Source organism: Eutrigla gurnardus (assembly GCF_963514095.1).
Source record: "Eutrigla gurnardus genome assembly, chromosome: 7".
NCBI lineage: Eukaryota > Metazoa > Chordata > Actinopteri > Perciformes > Triglidae > Eutrigla > Eutrigla gurnardus.
In genome coordinates, this window is record NC_139921.1 from 19013105 (window position 1) to 19031037 (window position 17933).

At 43.3% G+C, this 17933-nt stretch overlaps 3 protein-coding genes across 3 annotated transcripts; 1 reads left to right on the forward strand and 2 right to left on the reverse strand.

Moving 5' to 3' along the window:
• The first annotated feature begins 730 nt into the window (after positions 1-730).
• On the forward strand, positions 731-5171 carry lrr1 (leucine rich repeat protein 1). The gene is made up of 5 exons (XM_084013320.1): positions 731-1294; positions 2555-2653; positions 3393-3642; positions 3882-4356; positions 4442-5171. The coding sequence occupies exons 1-5, from the start codon at positions 1112-1114 to the stop codon at positions 4695-4697; spliced, it is 1263 nt and encodes a 420-aa protein (XP_083869446.1). The 5' UTR covers positions 731-1111; the 3' UTR covers positions 4698-5171.
• Positions 5172-5292: 121 nt separating this feature from the next.
• dnaaf2 (dynein axonemal assembly factor 2) lies at positions 5293-7636 on the reverse strand. Its single transcript, XM_084013356.1, has 2 exons — positions 5758-7636; positions 5293-5674 (listed from the first exon to the last, which is right to left on the reverse strand). Exons 1-2 carry the CDS (start codon positions 7534-7536, stop codon positions 5333-5335), a joined length of 2121 nt encoding a protein of 706 aa, XP_083869482.1. The 5' UTR covers positions 7537-7636; the 3' UTR covers positions 5293-5332.
• A 1746-nt stretch (positions 7637-9382) lies between these two features.
• On the reverse strand, positions 9383-13001 carry LOC311015588 (Krueppel-like factor 11). The gene is made up of 4 exons (XM_084012938.1): positions 12821-13001; positions 11745-12005; positions 10313-11300; positions 9383-10065 (listed from the first exon to the last, which is right to left on the reverse strand). The coding sequence occupies exons 1-4, from the start codon at positions 12857-12859 to the stop codon at positions 9764-9766; spliced, it is 1590 nt and encodes a 529-aa protein (XP_083869064.1). The 5' UTR covers positions 12860-13001; the 3' UTR covers positions 9383-9763.
• Positions 13002-17933: the final 4932 nt, after the last annotated feature.

Here is a 17933-nt window from a genome sequence, read left to right on the forward strand (position 1 = left end):
TTAGTATATTTATATTTGTATAATATTTCTTCACTGGTACATTTGACAAAAAAGAAGACAAAAAAGACTTAAATGTTATGGACTTAAAGGTTTGTTTTTTTGTCAAACCTCTATAGATTGCTTCATGATTAGCCAGCATAAGAAACATTCATACCTTTGAAAAAGCAATGCAACACTTTGTTACAAGTTAAAGTCCTGCATTCATAATTTGACTTCAGGTATGTATATTATTATCAAAATAGAGCCTTGTTGAACAGCCGAAAGTAGAATTTGGCTACTCATTATGCAGAATGGCCCATTTGAGAATAATTTAGATTACTGGATTATAATAAGTAATGCATTAAGTGGAGCTAAATTTAAGTTAGTTTTCTTAAAATGGAAATAGCCGACATCATAGTGTATTGTTGATTACATTTTGTATTATAAATCTTGAATCTGAAAAGTAACAAATTAAATATAGAAATGTTGTGGAGTAAATAGGCTACAATACAATATTTGTAAGTGAAATGGCGTAGAAATTTAAAATAGCAGAACATTGAAACACTCAGTAAAGTAGCATACAAGCACCTCAACATTACTTCCCACCGCTGGTGTCGCTCGTCATATATTGTCAACTTAAAAAGTGATCCAACGACAAATAAGGATCTGCCCACGAGCGTCCCTCTCCAGCTCAACGCGCGCCCGGGCGGGCTGAGCGCTTCCATGACGTCACTTCCCACGCGCGCGAGATCATGCTAACGGGAGCTAACCAGCCTACTGACAACCGCAAACTATCCAGGGCCTTTCACAGTTTGTCGGCATACTGTCCAGCTCACCGCTGCTGTCCGCTGAAGGCTTAGTGTACCCGCTGCCAGCAGTGTCTTCGACGGCCGTTCAATGCAGCTGCCCGTCGGTCGAGAGGGCTGGTCGGGTTGTTGACAACCATGAGCAGGACGGATGTTCGTTGTGTCAGTAACGTTAGCTCCGGGGACGTTACTAGCTAAGCGTTACTTTTCGCGGAAGTTTCCTACTAGCCTCTGGTATGCATTTAAACCCTTAGTTCACTCCGACTCGGCGTTAAGCCGAACTCCCAAGTGTTTTTTTTGTTTTGTTTTGTTAGCTTGCGGTTGGGATGAAGCTGCAGTGTGATGTCGAGGTGGTGAATCGGATGCTCCCCACGTTTGGGATGAAAAGTCGAGGGAAAGGGGCGAGGGCGGTGCTGTCCATCGGGAAGCATTTAGACAAGACGAGTCAACGTAGCAACATCTACATGATGATCTGCACCGCTAAAGACCGATCGGGCTCCAAGTACAAGGTAGGTGTCTGTTGTTATTGTTGATTGTACTGTACTGGCTACTAAAGCTGGAGTTGAATTCATGTGATTTATCCCTGGGTGTGTGGTTTTCAAAACCGTAATGTATACAAATACAGTAGAGTACATTTATATCGAGCTGATTGTTTGTTTTTTACCTTTAAATTGTCCTATTTTTGTATCTTTTAAGACTAAAACTGAATTTCAATCAACATAAAATCGTGCATTCAGCTTCATTTGTAGAAAAACAACATAAGCCGGGTTTTCTACATGTGTTGTTTTCTACATGTGTTGTTCACAAGCCTTATAAACTATTGTGTTATTTTGGAGGGTCTGAGTATGTGGGATTTGTTTATATTTCAGTCCATCTTCCAGGGACTTTCCCAGCATGCATTTGCACCACAGTATTCCCTTAAACACTTTTAAAGCACAATTAATGCATGAATCCTCTCCATGTTGTTGCTGACCTGGTGGCTCAGAGTTACATGATTATTATTATTATTAAAACAAGGGGATTTGTAAATGTCCCACTTCTCTTTGATCGGTGTTGTATGTTTGTGCTGCTGTATCATTTAATTCTGGGTTAATGTACCCGGTTGCCGCTGTTGTCGAGTGGCTCATCAACTATAATTAAAATGAATTCATGGTCATTTAACAGTGATTCACAACATGGTTCATCCGACATATAGGTCACTTTACAACAAAGCATTTTAATACGAATAAGAACAGCAATTTACATGCTGCATTCCTCTAACCCTAACCCTCTTTCCCAAGAAGTATAGTTTAATACGACGGAAAATAACTTGCTCTTCATGTGATAATGTTAGACAGATTTCTACACTTTCTTTCTGAAACGGACAATAACAGACATTGCATTAGCAACACATTCCAGCAACTTTGACGGTGTTTTTGGTTTTCATTTAATTCAAATGCCATGTCACTTTAGTTAATCTACTTTTTCCCAATGATTCATCATTAAATTTCCCAGAAAGACCTGGAAGATTGGAAACTCCAAAAGCATCGTTTTCATGGTCTCAGATGCTGCCTTTGGGCGCTCCTTGGGCACTTCTGATTTATTAGTGTCATAGCTCTGTGAAGATATAAACCTGTTTGTTGACAAAAAGGTTTTAAAAAAAAAAATGCTTTCAGTATTCGTGACTGCACTTGTTGGGGCAGTGAATCATTTGAGCAATAATACACACCCACTCTGTTGTTGTGTCATGTATTTTTCCATCGCTGACATTGGCCAACTTTCTCTTACAGTTGAAAGACAACATAGAGAAGTTCTTTACTTGGTTTGTGGAGGACGGCAAGGCCACTGTGAGATTGAAGGAACCTGCTGTTGACATTTGTTTGAGCAAGGTATGACGTCCAACGTGTAGTAAACACCTGTACAGTTTGTTTATTTATTTTTTTTAATTAATATCAAAATGTTCCAGTTTATGATGAAGCAACGTCAGTGTTATTTCCTTGAAAACAAATTGTCACAAGACTCCGAGCTGAGAGTCAAGCTGGTTGTTTTGACCACAGCTGATGCCTAGACAGTCACCATAGCAGCCTCATTGTTTCCAGCTGCTATAAAGCCCTCCTGGCTGTTTTGAGGTCAGCAGTGACCTTTCATCTAGATTCTAGTTCAACCTGCCCTGTTGAAAGAGATGCACACACACACACACACACACACACACACACACACACATTAGGTAGATAAACAGGAGTTCCTAAATTAGTTTGAAATTAAACCAAACTTCAATTAACCTGCAGGACCACAATTTTATAATCATAAATTAATTGACCCTACATTTAAATGAACACCACAATATGTCTTGGGTGTTTTTCGGTTGATGGTCTATTATTTTTGACCATATTGGATTGTACGCGTAATCACGAAATCATCTTCACATCCGCTCAGTCGCTCACAGTTTTTTTCCAGCAAGTAAAAGTTAAGCATGTTCATTCAAAGGAACTGTGTCAATATATTCTAGGCCAGGGAATTTAGGTCAGCTATATCGAGGAATCCAATCATTCACCACCAACTGAGAAGATACTGTGAATCTGCTTCGTTCTTACCTATTAATCCTCCTGTTACTCCATTGATTCACAGGCTGATGCAAATAGCTTAAAGAACTTCCTCTCAGCCGCTCGTTTGGCAGACAGAGGAAATGACACGGGCCTTCCTCTCGCCACGCTCACTCCTGTTCGCGGCAGAGACGTAGAGCAACCCAAGAAGAAGCTCACCATCGTCTCCAAGAGGGACTACCCCCTAACCTCCAGCTTCCCCTACTCCCTGGAGCAGCTGCAGGTCTCCTACTGCAAACTGTCGCGGGTGGACATGCGGATGCTGTCCCTTAAAGGTAGAGTGAATTGACAGGGTTGTTGACTGAAGAGTTTAATTTTGCAAGATGACAACATTGATTGAGTTTAAAGGAACACTCCACTCTTTTTACACATGGAGGTCTGTTTACACATCATTAGGAGTCCTACTTAGAAAATAGTTCTATCATGTATCTGTGTCCAAGTCCTGCAAGTTATGCAATACTAAATTGCGGGATTGCTTCTTTTAAGTAGTGGTCTTTGCATTTGTTTTCTGCAGCTCTACGCAAGCTAGACCTCAGTAACAACCACATCAAGAAACTCCCCGCCACCATCGGTGACCTCGGCTGCCTCTCTGAGCTCGTCCTCCACAACAACCACCTGGAAGCCTTCAGCGAGGCCCTCTGCCTGTCCACCCTGCAGCGGACCCTCCAGCTCCTGGACCTCAGGCAGAATCGGCTGCAGTCGCTCCCCGCTCAGTTCTGCCAGCTCAAAGAACTAGTGAACCTCAAGCTGGATGACAACGAGCTCGTCTGTTTGCCGTTCCACGTGGGCCGGCTCGCAAAGTTGAGGTTCCTGTCAGCGGCGCATAACCAGCTGGCCGTGTTGCCTTCGGACTTCCGTAAGCTGAGCCTGGAGAACCTGGACCTGTTTGGGAATCCATTCATCCAACCGAACCCTCTTGACCACACAGTGAAACTGACATTCCCACTTCCACTTCAAGAGATGGCTTCCAGAGCTGTGGCCAACCTCAGGTTAGAACGAAACACGCAAAGTTTATCACACTCCATCTCCGCTGTTGTTCATCCAGCAAACACCTTATTGTATCCTTTCTTGCAGATTACCATACGGACCTCACCTCATCCCGGCCCACTTGTGTCGGGACCTCGAAGTAGCGAAGACCTGCGACTGCGGACGTGTCTGCATCAATTTCTACATCAAGACGTCGGTCAGCATGAACCTGCACCAAGTCTCTCACACAGTGGTCCTGGTGGACGACATGGGGGGCACGGATGCTCCGGTGCAGCAGCACTTCTGCTCCCTCACCTGCTACTCTGAGTTTTTAGACACCACCCTCCAAAGGGGAATCAGATGAGGAAGAAGAAAGTCTTACGTTGGACAGGAAACACAGCCAACAGATGGAACGTGCTGTGGGTGTTGCAGTCGATTGTTATGAGATGCTGTTGGAGGATACAGTTTTCTGGTAATGCCTCCAAATGAAAGAACATTGAGACTATTAAGCTTTTTACAAGTGATTCAAGCGGCCTGTTTTACACTTACATTCAACTTATAAATGCACTTCTCACTTACCTGCTCCATCTAACTGAGTAGCACTGACTTTGGGGAATAGTGGGCAGGAAAACTGACAGTTGACACTGCCATCGCTCGTGGTAAGTGTCACATCTTTCCCGTCCTTCCTGCAAACTGCAGGAAGTACTGAAAATAGACAAATCTGTTTAGTTTTTTTTCCTGAACACAGTGTCTCAGGGTCAGTGAGCATTGGCTAAATGGAGTTGATTTTTACTGTTTTATATACATGTGTTAATTTCAATAAAATAAAAGTATTCATCATGTTTTCCTAAGTAATTTATTCAAGGACGTTGAAAGTTATGTTGTATATGTGAATTAAGTGACGAAAGATAAAGGTCAGGTTGTAAAAGTAACATTTAATAGTATTAGAAACAGCTTTCAAATCTGCTGTAATACAAGAAAAAACACTTCATGGACTCCTCAGTCCAGCTCATACATCAGTGAGTTTTGGAAGATGAACCCAGCAGATGTGGAATGATCGCTGATGCTCTTTTCGTTTCCCTCTTTATCAATTTCCCTTAATAACACAGGTTCTGGTTTGTGAAGGATTTGCACCGCCGGCAGGTCGACTTTTTCTACACTCTTGCTCTCCTGCCTTACTGGGCTGCTTGACTTGTTTGTTTCATCTGTGGCCGGCTCCTTGAAGCACTCCTGGGAAACGCAGCAGTCCTTCATGTTGTTTTGGTTACGAGTGTCGGCTGTAATGGACGTTTGGGGTTCCTCACTGGATCTGTTATGTAGAAATGCAGCGTCTGTTTCCACCTAGAACAGAAACACAAGCAGCTTAGTTTCATCACAAAACTTCCCGTCGACACATTTGTTAGGATTTGACAGATTTATCTCACTTTCTCATTTCCATTTTCAGTCTCCTCTTTGAAGTCTGAAGTCTTCATCATCGTTGGTGGCTCCAAACAAGAGTTCAGCTTTACTTTTCCCTCCTTTCCCGTGCAGCTTACATTCTCACCGGTGATTAAAATGGGCTGGTTTTCTGTTTCAGGTGAGGCCACGAGCCCGTCATCAACAGGCAATGGGTTTTCTTCTTCAGCAGAAACATCAACAGCATCACACTGAGAGCCTGTTGGACCAGAACTCCTTCCATCCTCCTGTTGCTGCCTTTTCTGTAGGTTAAACTCTCCGACTTCTTTTGCATCTTCATGCTTCTGCTCTTTCAATTTCTCCTCCTCCACACTTTCTTGGCCTCTTCTTTTCTGCTTGTTCCACTTTGCCTCCTCCCCCACACCAATTTCCTCTTCACTATTTTCTCCTTCCCTCTTCTGCTCTCTCCATCTTCCCTCCTCGCCCACTCCCCTTTCCTCTGGCACTCCACCTTCCTCGCCTTCCGTCTCTCCGCTCTCCTGACCTCTTTCTCCCTTTTCATCAACTTTCTCCACCCTTGTCTGCTGCTTCAAATCCTCCTCGACACACCTTCGCTCCTCTTCACTTTCCCTCTCCCATTTATCCTCTTCATCCGTTCCCCTTGTCTCCCCCTGTCTCTCATCGTCACTAGTGTGAGCAGAACCTACAGCGAAATCAAAAGCCTCATCAGAAGGAAGAACGGGCAGCGTGACTGTAAGCTGTCCTCTCTGTTTGTTGAATTTGGCCTCTCCTTTATCCTCATCCACAGGGTAGGCTAATGGCAGCTCCAGCCTGTAGGCTGGTTTCTTGGACTCCAGCAGCAGCTGTCTCTCTTTCACTTCAAGGCTGGCATCTGAGGCCGCCTTCAGAAGCGGAAGGTCGATGGTAACCACTACCTCTTTGGGCCTGGGACTTTGGGCAGAGTCTCTTGAACATCTGAAGTCCTGCAGATCCACAAAGGAGCGGTATTTTACTGTGCATTTGGGCTTGGTGGGCTCTTTGGCTTTCGGAGGCTGGAAGCTTTTGTTTTGAGCGTCTCTGCTATCATTTGTGGCAGATAATTCTGCGGGCTTGGACTGCAAGGACGTGGTGGGAGGTCTTTTTTCACCCGGGTATGGGAATGCAAGAGGGTCAGGCTCTTCTGAGGGCTCCTTGGTTTTATATCCAGATATGGGTTTTCGGATGACACAAGGCTGCGGCGTGCCTTTGTATTTTATACTCATCTCCCTCACGTTGTTTTTATCCAGGACCACTTTAAAAGCATCCTGGATTCCCTGTGTGGCTGTGCTGTCCACCATCTCCATGAATCTCACGTTCCTGCTGGCAATGTGGAGGGTGTCAGGGTGGAATATAACATCATAGATCATGATCTTGTTCCCCTTCGGATCCGTGTCTTGTCTCCCCGGGTGCAGACTGTGAGGCAGGGACCAGCGCTGGCCTTTGCGGCCCCCCTCCGACACCCCCCATTTACATTCGGGCTTTCCAATTTTCACATTGGCGCAGATATTAATGAAACACTTCTGCTTGCCGTTCACACTCGTCCTGAGGCACCTGAAGGCTTCTGGGTGGACAAATTCAATCGCGTTTCCTCTCTCTTGCTCCAAAAGTTTGATCTCCTCTTCATACCTTTTCTTATTCTCGGGGTCGGATAATTCCTGGGCGTAATCGCGCAACATTTCTCCGAACTTTTCGTCTCGCAAAGCTTTTGTCAGTCTCTCGACTTCATCCGCGGTCATGTTTAGTTCCTTCAGTTTATCTCCGGCCTCCATGTTGGTGATGCTTACGAGGAGAACGATGAGGCAGATCAAGTTAGCTTCCACACAACTTTCGGAAACTAAATGTCAAGAAATTAAGTCCAGAAGCGAAGTTAGCTTATTTTATAAAATGTTATAAACTGTCTTCACCGGCAGAAAAAAAGTACAGCGTCGCTTTATGTCAATGTCCATGTATTTTAGCTCACTCCGGACGCCCAGAAAACGGTCCTCGCTGTTTTGATGTAACCATAGCAACACCAGAGTCTTTGGTGTAACAAGGAAACACTTCCCCGTGAAACATTTTTCTTGCATTAAATCCGACTGATTTGGATACTTTTTATAACACGAATTAAAAATAATACTATGATTCTAGAAAATTCTAAATATAGTCTACCAGTTTCACATTTGCCATTTTGTCATATCAAACGTAGTCATGTTGCATTAAACATCCTTAAACATATACGAATATCTTCATAGCCGACAAAAGCCCATATTCATTTGAGTTTGGTTACTTTTATAGTTTATTAGTGTTGTTAAAAAGTCAGTGTTTCCCTGAACTACCTTTAAAACTAGGAAACCACTAAACCTAATTGTCAATTTGACAATACTTAAAGGTAAACTGATCCTGGTCCTGGTTCTTTTTATGTTAATATGGATATTATTATCATTATATCATTACTAGCAATATGATTTTATGCACAAAAATAAGATGAGGGATATTAACTCTCACTTTTCCCAATTGCCTTTTAAATGACACGTAAATTGATCTGCGACTGCAATGAATATTTATTCACATAATCGAGTACCAGTTTTGGGCAATAAGCACCAAATGTGAAGTGCATTGCGATCAGCCATGCTTTTCTAAACATGTGAAACGTTCTCGTGCAAATTGATGAAATTGACAGGAATCCGCCACCAGGTGTCGCTGTAGGTCACCGCTCAAGTGGCACACAGCCAGTGAGTAAGTCGGTCAGTAAGGCAAAGGGGCGGGTATGCAGGAAAGAGAAGTGATTGGTCGCACCCCCGACTGTTCATATTTCTCGACGTCTGATTGGAAGCGGTGTGCTGTTACTGGGTATGGGACCACTGCGACTGAATGTGTAGGTAAGAGAAAGGATGGAGGCAGCACAGAGAACCACTATGTGGTCCAGCAGCATCTTAACGGTTTCTTTAAAATGTTTACTTTATAAAAAAAAAAAAAAATTAAAACACTTTCTTTGGCATCCTCACATTTTCTCCTGTTGAAAATGCCTTCTATGTTAATTATTTATATGGCCTGGGATGTTAACATACATTTTTGCTATTACTGTACACCTGTCTACTAGTAATTTTAATTAATTAAAATTACATTTTGCTTACCTGATTCGGTTTTATACATATTTGTATTGTCATTGTTGGAGGGAGCCTGCTTTACCATTCATTTGTGTGCCTCTGAACTTTTAAGCAGTAAGCAAAAAACTGAACCGTGTATTATGCAAGTCACACACACCCACCACCTCCTTGTCCCCCATGTGACGGTGCTGAATGGGCTCAAATGATCAGTTAATAAACTAAAACAAATGAGTCAGTCTTGTCTGCTGACTCATCAACACTCTGAGCTCTGAGCTGATGAAAAGGACACAATGTCCCTAGATGGTCTCACCAAAAGAGCTTTTATAACACCAAAAAAAACAGGAGGGGGGGTCAGAGTGTCACACAGGATGTGGGCAGGCAGCACTCACCACATATCTGCATGACACACTGGGAAATATTGCTTACTATACCTAAATCCCACACTTCTTTTTTTCGGGAATAGACGTCAGACAGAATACAATGACTAATTTAATATTTTTTTATTACAAATATGTATTAAATAATATGAAAAGTTAAGGAGATATAATCAAGGTATAATCATAGTGATATTCAGAAGATTTTTTCCTGTTTTCTCAAATATGACAAATAAATGCTTTTCAGAGTACAAGCAATCCACAGACACACAAACATACGTATATATGTGTTTATGTATATATACATATATATATCTTTGGCAAGAGTGCATTAATATCAATTATATCAAAGTAAACAAAAGAATACTTTAAAGAAAAATACATGTACAAATGAGCAGTAGAGAGGGAAAAAAAGAGTCCAGTGCATGTTTTTTTTTTTCATTCCCATGAGTAAAATAACAGCAGCCGTGGGTGCTTAGCTGCTCCCAGTGTTCCTGTGTTATCTCGGGAGTGGGTAGGATGGCAGAGTTCATTGTCTACTTTGAGCTAGCAGGTACCGGCATGCTTAGTGTGGCAAGGCCAGATTTTGAGGGAGGTGTTTTGGCAGCCGCCATTTTGTTCAGGCTCCGAACATCCATCTGCCAGGAGGGAATTTTCTTCGTGGTCATGTGGCGGCGGGCGTGTTTGGTGAGGTGATCACTGCGCATGAATCGCCGGTCGCACACGGGACACACAAATTTTTTCTCACCCGTGTGTGTTCGCCGGTGACGGGAGAGCTCGTCAGAGCGGGCAAACCTCTTATCACAGCCGTCCCAGCTGCAGCTGAAAGGCTTCTCACCTAAGGGAGGAAAAACAGGGAGAGTCGGAATTCAGCAAATGAGTCATATGGCAGTCATACAAACTTCACAGATCACCCTGTTGTGGCTGAAATATAACAATGAGCCTACTTTATTCCCATCAAAAATGACGAGGTCTGGTAATAAATGTTTAACAAACAGGATGCAACTCTCATCTGTTGTCCCATTTTATTCCACATCCTCATGAGTATCGACCACACCAAGCACGTCTGTGCAGTAAACTCTCACCTGTGTGTGTTCTTAGATGAGCCTTGAGGTGTGAGCTCTTGAAATACGTCTTCCTGCACCCTGGGAAGTTGCAGACATAGTTTCTCCTGCGAGAAAAGTCCATCTTTGTGGCTGTTGTACCGCCACTGGGCCCCGCTGGCACATACACAGGGGCCGGGGCCAGAGGTAGCAGCTTGGTGTTGCCGAGGGTCATGACAGTCTGGGGGCAGTGCGGGGCCTGAGAGACAGAGGATTGAGGGAGAACCAGCATCACCGTGCCCTGGGGCATCGCTGAGCCCACGATGAGGGACTGCTGGACAGGGGCGGCGTTAGCCGAGGCGGGCTGGGGGAGAATGGGAGTGGTGGTGGTCCGAATCCCACCATTGGATGTCTGAACTGCACCGGGGATGAAGGCTGAGATTATACCCGATTGGCTGGTGACAGGGAACATCTGGCAGATGATTTGAGGGCTAGGGATTGTGGGCGGGGACAGAATTGTGGTAGCATGGTGAGTGGGTGGGCTGTTGTGCGGTTGCATACTGATAACAGCAGGGGTGGACACACTGTTCAAACAGAGTTTTGAGGGACTGGCGTGCTGCTCTGTTCTGGAGGTGGTTAATGTGGGTGTGAGAGGATCATGAAGAGATGGAGGTGTGGTTATCTGCTCAGTCTTTGTAATGCGTTGCTGCTGTGGTTGCTGCTGCTGCTGCTGCTGGCAGACGACTGTTGCAGCCGTTACTGTGTCTCTAGTTTTCTTTGAATTGGGGTCCAATGGAATGCGGTGTGGGCAGGGGGTGCTGTCCGCTGTGTGGCGGATGACGCTGGTCGCCATGGCTCTGCAGGGCTGTGGCGGGGGAGGGAGGGAGGGTGTCTTTTCAGCAATGGGCGCCAGGACAGGTTGATGAAGCCCGGACCCGCAGTGTGGAGAGGACACAGCCAGGCCAGAGCTTACCTGGAGCACAGCGCTGGATGCCTCAACAAAGCTGGGGCTGTGTGGGGGAGTAATGCACTGGAAAAAAAGGAGAGAAGAACATAAGAAATGAATTAACATATGGGTTTCTGTAGTTGTACAGGGGAGTGTTTGCAGAGACAAGTATCACAGGTGGCAAGCAGGAACTCACATGAATAATGATCACTCTGAGGTATAAAGAGCTATAAACTGTGATTTTTATAACCCTGCCTCTGACATGAAGAACTTTGTCTGAAGGTCAAACAATCCACTCATCTGCCTCAGTCTGCCGTCATAAACGGCAACCTCACAGTTATCTTTGGAGTACGTTTAGACTCTCGGGAGTGTTTACTCATCAAACATCTGTAATCTAAATGGTTTCACAGCTGGGATTTCAGTGCCTGGTACTATTAAGAAGGAGCAGAACTTGATGTTGCAAAAGTGACATACATGGCCTATTATAAAATGGTTTGAAAACCCATACAGCACGATAAAGGCACTTACCAGGGAGGACAGGGACACAAAGTCCTTCGGCGGCTCTGGAAGTTCTGATGGCATGAGGGAGTCACAGGAGTCCGAAGCCGGGGTGAGGGGTCGTGGCTTGCAGGGGTTTGGCCTGCTGTTGCCGAGGAAGTGACCCTGACCCCAAGAGCTCATACACACCAGCGCTTCAGCTGCCTCCAGGTCTGTGTACTCCAGGCCAGGAGGTTCACTGTCATGCCTCCTTCTTTTTGCGTAGGACCCACAATGATCCATGTATTCAGTCTGAAAGGAACAATAAATACACTTCAGACAAGTATAATTTAGTAATATTGCCACATCATTAGGTTATCTGCGTTTTTTTGTTTGTTTTTTTGACTGTACACAATGGGAAGCTTTCTATTTTATTGACCAGAATGGGGGGGGGGGGGGGGGGGTTCCTCATCTCCTCCGTCACTGTTCCTGTATCGTAAGTTGAGATACTGCCAGACTACACGATGCTGCACATAAGGGACAGGGGGGGTGTTGGTGACTACACCCCAGCCCAGCATGCACTGCCTTTGGCTCAGAGCCAGGACACCTCCCATTGCCAAATATAGACCAAACAGTGACGTGCTGCTGAGAGGAGCCGTGTGAAATCCCCATGAAGCGGGATACATCAGGAAGTCATTTAGGCTTATCACGTAATAACTTTATTACACATATTTACAGCAAACATAGCAACATTACTGATGCTCGACAAAAACTCAACAAGACTAAACAACATGTCAAAATTGAAGAGGCTAGTTGTTGAAATGTAATCATAGATAATCACGCGTAACGTTAGGTAATTACTTTTATAACGACTGTACAAGCAAATTCCAGTAAATAAGCCATGTGAGAAAAACAAGTTATCACATTTTAATCTATTGATTTGGCACCACTGGTACGTTGACGTGACAAACGTTAATGGAATTGTACAGAACTGTTGAATCTGGCAAATGACTTAGCTTCACTACTGAAATATCAAATCACACAGTAAACAAGTCACATGTTACTGGACTGCAAAATAAATGTCGCGCCCACGCTGAAGTAACGTTAACAGTTTAAACAAATCTTACCCCGTTTGAGTCCATCTCTGTAAATTTTCGTAATGGCATTGAGGAATAAAATTGAGCGAAAAGAAATGACTTTTTTTGTTGTCAAAGCCAGAACAAAGAGACGGCGGTTGCCAGTACTGATGCCTGTACTGTTGCAGGGTTGAGGTCGCTTTTTTTCTCTGACTGGCTGCCTTTTCTCTCAGCTGTGTGTGTAAAACATGGGGTGGAGAGGGGTAAAAAAAAGAAAAAAAAAGAAAAACAAAACTCGCAACACGTACTGGCGGCTGGCAACACTCGACCAATCGCAATTGAGTGTGTGCGGAGCTTCAGCCAATGGGAGAGCAGATAGCGCGTGAACAGTGCGTGCTCGCCGGACGGTTGGAGGAAATAGGGTGCGTGGCCGTTGGTGGGCGTGGCCACGAGAGTCAGCAGTGTCAGGGTAAACCCGATGAACTGCCATCCGCTAAACTAGGCGAAAGGTCGATCGAGTCTATGCTACATTCAGGGGGAGTAGGAATAGCTTGTTGAAAACGACCTCATGGCTCAGTGCAACATTTTATAAGTCAGCCAAAAGGGAAACATATTTTATTAACATAGGCTATCTATTCATTGAGTAATATCGGATTTTTTGATAAAGATAAATTACAATTACAGCAGTTACATTACAGATAATCCAAACCAAATCTCTTTTTGTATACATAAGTTAAATTCACAAAAATCACCTTCTCTATTGTGTGTTTTTAGAGTTAGTTTCAATTTAGTTTCCAAAATTTTAAAACCAAAGCTATTTATTGAAACAAGAGTGTGCCTGTTTGTTTTATTCTGTCAGATAAAAACAAATAGGCACTTCGAGTGTGGGTTCCAAAATGTTGCCTTGCCTCTCTTATTGAGCTAAAGCTGAAGTCAAAATGCAAAGGTTTGACATATGATGCCTTAAAATGTCAACCAGCTTCCAAAGAACTGACCTTCCTTGAAAGTTTCCCACTTGCAACTTTCAAGGAAAGATTAGGTAGGCTATGTTAATACAGGTTATAATGACTTGATTATCTTTTAGGCTTATTAGAAATTGACATTATTACCCTTGACTTGATTCCATATAACTTTTAGTTGGCAAAGGTCGATCCAAAGAAGCTCCATTGTCAACTTGAAAGGGAGGGGGCCAGAATAAAATGTAATTTATACCACCTTTCCCACAACGCTTGAACGCAACACCAGTGTCCAGATGAAGGCGGGTTTCTCTCTTGTTTTTTGGAGCTGTTTGTTCAGCTTTATCACAGAAAAAGCAGATAAACAAGTGCTACATTTCATAGCCTTCACATTTCACAGCACAAACACATAGTCGCTAAGCTATGAAGTGGATAAACTGTAATATTGTGGTTTCCCATCAAACCAGTTCACCCGTGAGAGGCCACCAATTAGATTCTATAAATGACACATACGGCATGCAGTACAACAATTCAACTGGTGTACCCCACTCTTATGATCTTGACACTTGTTTAGTTTGTGGGTGTAACCACTCTAGGAAATTCTGGGGTGGTGCTGACCTCAGTGCCCCCTTATACATGTGGACTATATAACATCTGCAGACAAATTAATTTTCATAGGCCTTCAAGTCTACAGATGCACGAGACTGATAACCTTTAGTCCTGGATATTGTTCTTTGTTCTCCCAAATTACTAAATATGTTCTTTGAACTTTATGTAAAGGTATTATATCATTCCCAAAAGTGTATGTAAGAGAAACCAAATTGGCCTTGACCTACATATGGTGTTATATCACCGGCTGCGTTTAGACAAAGAGAAAACGTGTCAGAAGTCCCAGTGAACTTAGAAGCCGTGATGGGAAAAAGGCTCCAATTAGAATTCAGAAATGTTAGCCTTCTAATTCAATATAACCAATATACTTTGTTAAAAACAATATGAGGCTCAGTGTCATTTTCACCAGACCAAAATTGTGTTCTGTTTTTGATTTCTCCTGATTTTATTTAAACCAAATTGATATGTAGCGTATGAAATCAGGAAATGTTTGTTTACTGCTTGCTTGCAGCATAAGGTAGTGTAGCAGGTGTGTTGGCCCAGCTCTGGCATTGCCTAGCTACTAACGGAGGACGTGCCTCAGTATGAATCACATAAGCATGACCTCAGGGGGCAACGAGGGCTTGGAACTGTGGCAATATAGCTGCAGTGCCAGCAGTTAGTGGGAAGAGAAGGGAAGAGGGAGGAGTTACGAGAAAAACGAGTTAGCACGCCGGCATGACTGGCAGCCCGGGCCGAAGCACAGCAGCCTGTTTGTGATATAAGTGGGGCAGGCCGCTTCAACTTAGTTAGGGAATCTGGAGGAAAGGTTACGTTGGCCCTATCTGGGCCTCCTCATGCACACCTCCCCTGTCCGGCCCACTCCCCCCGACTCAGGAACTCCAGGAACAAATTCAAAAAGGGGGGAGTTGCCCCAGCAGGGTTAAATATATCACCTAGGGGCTATATTTCACTAACAGCCCCTGAACTGTGACAGGCAGCTATAGTCCATGCTAGTCCAGCTCGAAAAGACATGATGTATATCCACTGTGAATGTAAAATATTGTTATAATAGGGAGACTGCATTGACAGGTTTCAGCATGATCAACACATAACGAATTATGTTTTTATGAATTCCTATTCTCTTTGAACTCATCTAAACTCACATTGAGGACTGAAAAGTGTAGCATGTTTGCAAATAATTTTGATGAAATGTAATAAGAGAGCTGTCAAGGAGGGAATACTTCAATGAGATTGTTTTATTTATTTATACCATTTAAAGGTAAATGCTGCAGGTATTGCATGTAGTATCCCCCCAAAACTCACTAAACTCAGTTAATTATTCTATTTATTTTTACATTTTATTTGTTATTTATCATTTAATTGTTATTATTTCGACACCAAACAGGACAGATGCAAATTAATACCTTCATGCTACTGAAATATTACAACTTTGGTATTGTGCAATCGCTTCTCAACACTCTCAACGTTCAGAGCCAAACTGGATTTTTCAGATTATTGTTGAAAAATAATGTCATAACAGGTGGCTCTGGCTGATTTTTATTATAACTTTATAATAACGATTTAGTGATAATATATTTTAATCACACAAGTCAATGTTATACACAGCACAGCAGCACAGCAATCAAGCAAAAAGACTCCAGGCTGTGTAGACCTCTAAAGAAGGATCTTTCATCCTCTCTTCTTGCCTTTCTTGTGTCTTCTTCATTTTGTTCCCTTCTTTGATTGCTTTTTACATTTCAGATCAATGTAAATACTGAAGACAGACGGAAAATAATGTGGGAAAAGTCTTCTGCCCTGTGTAGTATGAAAAAGGCGACGGAGAAGCACATACAAATAGACAATGCTGTACTTTTGCAGACACCACACAAGCAGACCATTATGCAAACAAACAAAAAAACTCGCTGACACTAGTATATGGCTTAATTGCAGATAAGCTTAACTTCTCAAAATACGGTAACACAAAATGAAATCCATCTCTCGACTCAAACCGTCTCTACAACCTGCAGCCTGTTAGTCGGTCACCAGGGCAACACGGTTGGTTACGCGGCGGAAGCACGTGATTTCCTTCTTGTTTTGTTATTGTGGCGTTAGCACCACTGCGTTAGCACCGCTGTATGCCGTGGTATTTCCCCGTTAATAGTCTGCAATTCACAAACTGGTTTCATACTTGGGTGTCGGACATACTAATACATCTCACACAGTGTTGTGGTGACTAAATAGCGTGTTGGCGAGGAGTGTCAGGCGCACCCAATGGTTGAGTGTTGGCTAATGCTATTAAAAATGCTAAGCCAACCTAGACATTTACCACAGGCGTGCTAACGCTAGCGCTACTGCTGCTGTGCAAAAGGTAGCTACAGCTGCTGTGGGGGATTTAAATTTCAGACCGATGAACGGTGAACACTAGCTTTTCGATCCACCGTATTCATTCTGTTCTGGACGTGTTGACTTCTCCAGCTTTGCATTTCGCATTACGAACACTGCGATGTCCGTGTGTTGAGCCTTGAATGCGACTGTTTCTCCTGCTCCAACAACTGTGCTCTCTTGTTTACATTCCTGCTTTCTGTATGCCAGAATGCTATTTTGGCATTCGATTTATCATTTATGCATGAGTCATGGCTCTGTGTAGTCTGGTTGGGAGTGACACACAACTGCCGGAGTGAAATGCACGGTAGAGCGTTTTAAATTAAAACTTCATCTTCAAATGGAATTTCCATCTGCAACTATTCACTTCAACGTTTAACCCATTTCCGCCTTTATTTAAGCTTCTAAAAGTTAACACATCTTTGTGTATTCAGCTTATACTGCTGGCAAAATGGCCCTCAAATGTATCACAAACCCATATTTACATTACCTCCTACATTTCATAGTAAAGGCATGTGTACCTACAACAAACTAGCAATAATAAGAAATTAGAGATGAAGGGCTAAATATTGGGTCAATACATCATAGTCAATTTAATTCTACATAGAGCAATCCCTTTAATACTGAAGTGGTTGAGAGCCTCGTATTCTTCAACGTGGACAATCTTTGGCATGATTTCTGTCCAAAGTGAGCATGTTAATGCAAATCTAATTGAAATTCTTTCTCAAAAAAGTTCAGACACACCACAAAAGCTCACAATGGCAATGCCTAAAATGCTATCTCTCACTATCCACAGAAGTGTGAGAAAAGCTTTCATTGATGACATTTTTAGCCGTCTTGTGCATTATGTGTTAAACTGATTTCAAAATACCACATTATCGCTTATTGCATGGGTGTGTGTTATAGATAGTAAATATTGCCTTACAGTAAACCACAGATGGCTTGCTGTTTGAGCCATCTCCTATAGTCCACACTGCATTGAAAGATGCTTTGTGTATCACACGCAACACAGGCGGCCCCACCTTTTCTCCTCCTACTCACTAGAATGGTGCTACAGCAGGGATTCCTTTCCAAACACCGGGCTCCTGATTGGCCAGAATGAGATTCTAAAGCCAATCTGTTGCTATGAGACACGACTCGTGTGCTGCCAGCTCGCTTCATGTTGTCCTGGCAACATGAGGAACAGGAGGCAGGATTGAGGGCTCCCTGGAGGAGCTCCCCTAGAGAGACGGTCT

Coding starts and splice junctions, on each gene's coding strand:
- LOC311015588 (XM_084012938.1), bottom strand. CDS start 12,859: ATGCCATTACGAAAATTTACAGAGATGGACTCAAACGGG. Junction 12,006..12,820: donor CAGAGATGGACTCAAACGGG/GTAAGATTTGTT, acceptor TGTTCCTTTCAG/ACTGAATACATGGATCATTG. Junction 11,301..11,744: donor TTGTGTCCCTGTCCTCCCTG/GTAAGTGCCTTT, acceptor CTTTTTTTCCAG/TGCATTACTCCCCCACACAG.
- dnaaf2 (XM_084013356.1), bottom strand. CDS start 7,536: ATGGAGGCCGGAGATAAACTGAAGGAACTAAACATGACCGCGGATGAA. Junction 5,675..5,757: donor CTGAAAATGGAAATGAGAAA/GTGAGATAAATC, acceptor TTTCTGTTCTAG/GTGGAAACAGACGCTGCATT.
- lrr1 (XM_084013320.1), top strand. CDS start 1,112: ATGAAGCTGCAGTGTGATGTCGAGGTGGTGAATCGGATGCTCCCCACG. Junction 1,295..2,554: donor GATCGGGCTCCAAGTACAAG/GTAGGTGTCTGT, acceptor TTTCTCTTACAG/TTGAAAGACAACATAGAGAA. Junction 4,357..4,441: donor AGAGCTGTGGCCAACCTCAG/GTTAGAACGAAA, acceptor CCTTTCTTGCAG/ATTACCATACGGACCTCACC.